The sequence below is a fragment of the Nansenia antarctica genome, assembly GCF_963989245.1.
Source record: "Nansenia antarctica genome assembly, chromosome: 1".
NCBI classification, from domain to species: domain Eukaryota; kingdom Metazoa; phylum Chordata; class Actinopteri; order Argentiniformes; family Microstomatidae; genus Nansenia; species Nansenia antarctica.
In genome coordinates, this window is record NC_137674.1 from 104,495,952 (window position 1) to 104,498,743 (window position 2,792).

At 45.2% G+C, this 2,792-nt stretch overlaps 1 protein-coding gene across 1 annotated transcript; it reads right to left on the minus strand.

Annotated features, from left to right (window-relative positions):
* Window positions 1–1,591: 1,591 nt before the first annotated feature.
* On the minus strand, window positions 1,592–2,002 carry LOC308174807 (histone H3.2-like; the record flags this gene model as incomplete). The annotated part of the gene is made up of 1 exon (XM_080549919.1): window positions 1,592–2,002. The coding sequence occupies one exon, from the start codon at window positions 2,000–2,002 to the stop codon at window positions 1,592–1,594; it is 411 nt and encodes a 136-aa protein (XP_080406045.1).
* Between the last annotated feature and the right edge of the window lie 790 nt (window positions 2,003–2,792).

Below are 2,792 nucleotides of genomic sequence, written 5' to 3' on the forward strand. Positions count from 1 at the left end.
AGTTAGGTCTGTCTAATGATACAGTAGCAGAGTTAGGTCTGTCTAATGATACAGTAGTAGAGTTAGGTCTGTCTAATGATACAGTAGCAGAGTTAGGTCTGTCTAATGATACAGTAGTAGAGTTAGGTCTGTCTAATGATACAGTAGCAGAGTTAGGTCTGTCTAATGATACAGTAGCAGAGTTAGGTCTGTCTAATGATACAGTAGCAGAGTTAGGTCTGTCTAATGATACAGTAGCAGAGTTAGGTCTGTCTAATGATACAGTAGTAGAGTTAGGTCTGTCTAATGATACAGTAGCAGAGTTAGGTCTGTCTAATGATACAGTAGCAGAGTTAGGTCTGTCTAATGATACAGTAGCAGAGTTAGGTCTGTCTAATGATACAGTAGTAGAGTTAGGTCTGTCTAATGATACAGTAGCAGAGTTAGGTCTGTCTAATGATACAGTAGCAGAGTTAGGTCTGTCTAATGATACAGTAGTAGAGTTAGGTCTGTCTAATGATACAGTAGTAGAGTTAGGTCTGTCTAATGATACAGTAGCAGAGTTAGGTCTGTCTAATGATACAGTAGTAGAGTTAGGTCTGTCTAATGATACAGTAGCAGGTCTGTCTGACGCCATCTTGCTACCTCCGTTAGCACCGTGCTAGCTCAGTCATGGCCTTGTACACGATAGAATAGCCATTACACTCGACAATGTGGACATTAAACATGATATTATGCACCTTATACATGATATTATGAACATTATAAACGATATTAAAGTCATTTATACCTTTCAGAGGCTGTTCTATCTTTCTTTGTTTGCACCCGCGACGCCATCTTGCTACCTCCGTTAGCACCGCGCATGCGCAGATAGCAATCAACACACAGGCACATTCCATTCGGCCCCACATTCCTTTCGGCCCCACATTCCTTTTGGCCCCTGGCTGCAAGCCTGCAGCTGGACCCTTCTCCCCTGGCTGCAAGCTTGCAGCTGGACCCTTCTCCATTGGGACTGACTATAGCGTCATATACCATCAACGGGGGGAGATGCGACATGAAATATGTGAAAATGCAGCACTGTCATGCACAGATCAGCCTTATAACATGTCTTATACAGTGTATATATATATAACGTTATATATAACGTTAGACAGGGAGCGTAGTTCCGAAATGAACGATATGAAAAAATGGATGGAGGGAGGGAAACACACATAGAGAGAAATGTGGTTTTGTGGTCAGAGCGCAAAATGGATGGAGGGACGGATTACCACAACAAGTGCAGTTATCAGGCGAGGAATCAAGGACTGGAAAGTCCCCTGGCGAAAAACACACACACACTCACACACACAGAGAGAACTGTGGTTCTGTGGTCAGAGCGCCCTCTACAGGTGGAAGGTTGTATTATACATCATTGGCGCTTTTTAAAAGAACGTTGTACGTCAGTGTCCCTGTAGGATACTCTTTGAAGTCGTAAGACCTATAATAGATAACTCCATATAATAGAGACTCATGCTCGACACGGGTGGTAAATGGAAACTCGCCTCTGAGGGAAATATTGAGGTGGCTCTTAAAAGAGCCTTTGGGGATCTACTGTTGGATCAGGGTGGTCATCTTAGGCGCGCTCTCCACGAATGCGACGGGCCAGCTGGATGTCCTTGGGCATGATGGTCACCCTCTTGGCGTGGATGGCGCACAGGTTGGTGTCCTCGAACAGACCGACCAGGTAAGCCTCGCTAGCCTCCTGCAGGGCCATCACAGCAGAGATCTGGAAGCGCAGGTCGGTCTTGAAATCCTGGGCGATTTCTCTCACCAGGCGCTGGAAGGGAAGTTTGCGGATGAGCAGCTCGGTGGACTTCTGGTAACGACGGATCTCCCTCAGAGCCACGGTGCCAGGCCTGTAACGGTGAGGCTTCTTCACGCCGCCGGTGGCCGGGGCGCTTTTACGGGCAGCCTTGGTGGCGAGCTGCTTCCTGGGGGCTTTGCCACCGGTGGATTTACGAGCGGTTTGCTTGGTTCTGGCCATGGCGACAAGTTCCTACGTTCAGTTGGAGTGTAGCCAGTCTACAAAGAAAGTGTTACATTTATAAACCCCAGTCGTGCCCCGATTGGGTGGCGACTATAGACGAGCTCATTGGCTCGTTGTCACCTCCTTCTCCGGCTGCCATTGGACACGAGCCTCGTCCACGTCATTGCCGCCATAAATTCAAAGATTTGAATCCTGCCGCTTCCTATGTTGTTGTTGTTCCTATGTTCGGCCCTTCCCCCAAACAGGCTTCAGAGATGTTTCCTTTATCCTGATTTATATCATTGATCTACAGCTGCTTCATTAGTTCTGCTTATACATAAACTGGAGAATCAAGACTGGTTAGATGAACTAAAAAGCACACAGGTTGAGGAGGCATGGCTAGGTTTCAAAACCAAATTCCTAAATATTATTGACAGTATAGCCCCCATGAGAACCACCAGGGTTAAAGCCCGATCGGAACCATGGATGAATTCGGACATTCTAAATGCTATGAAAGTCAGAGACCTAAAATGCTCTGAAGTTCAAAAATGCAAATCAAAATTAGTGAAACACTTAAACGAAGATCTCAAAACCCACTTTGAGAAAATTAAAAAACAATGCAACAAACTATGCAATCAGGTAATTACCATGACAAAATCTGCTAAGAAAAAATACCTCGATAACAAAATCGAAGAAAACTTAAACAAACCACGTGACCTTTGGAAGCTACTTAATAGCCAACTAGGTTGCAGTCAAAAACTCAAAACCAGGTCTACAAACATCAGCATAAAATCTGGAGATTCTCTCT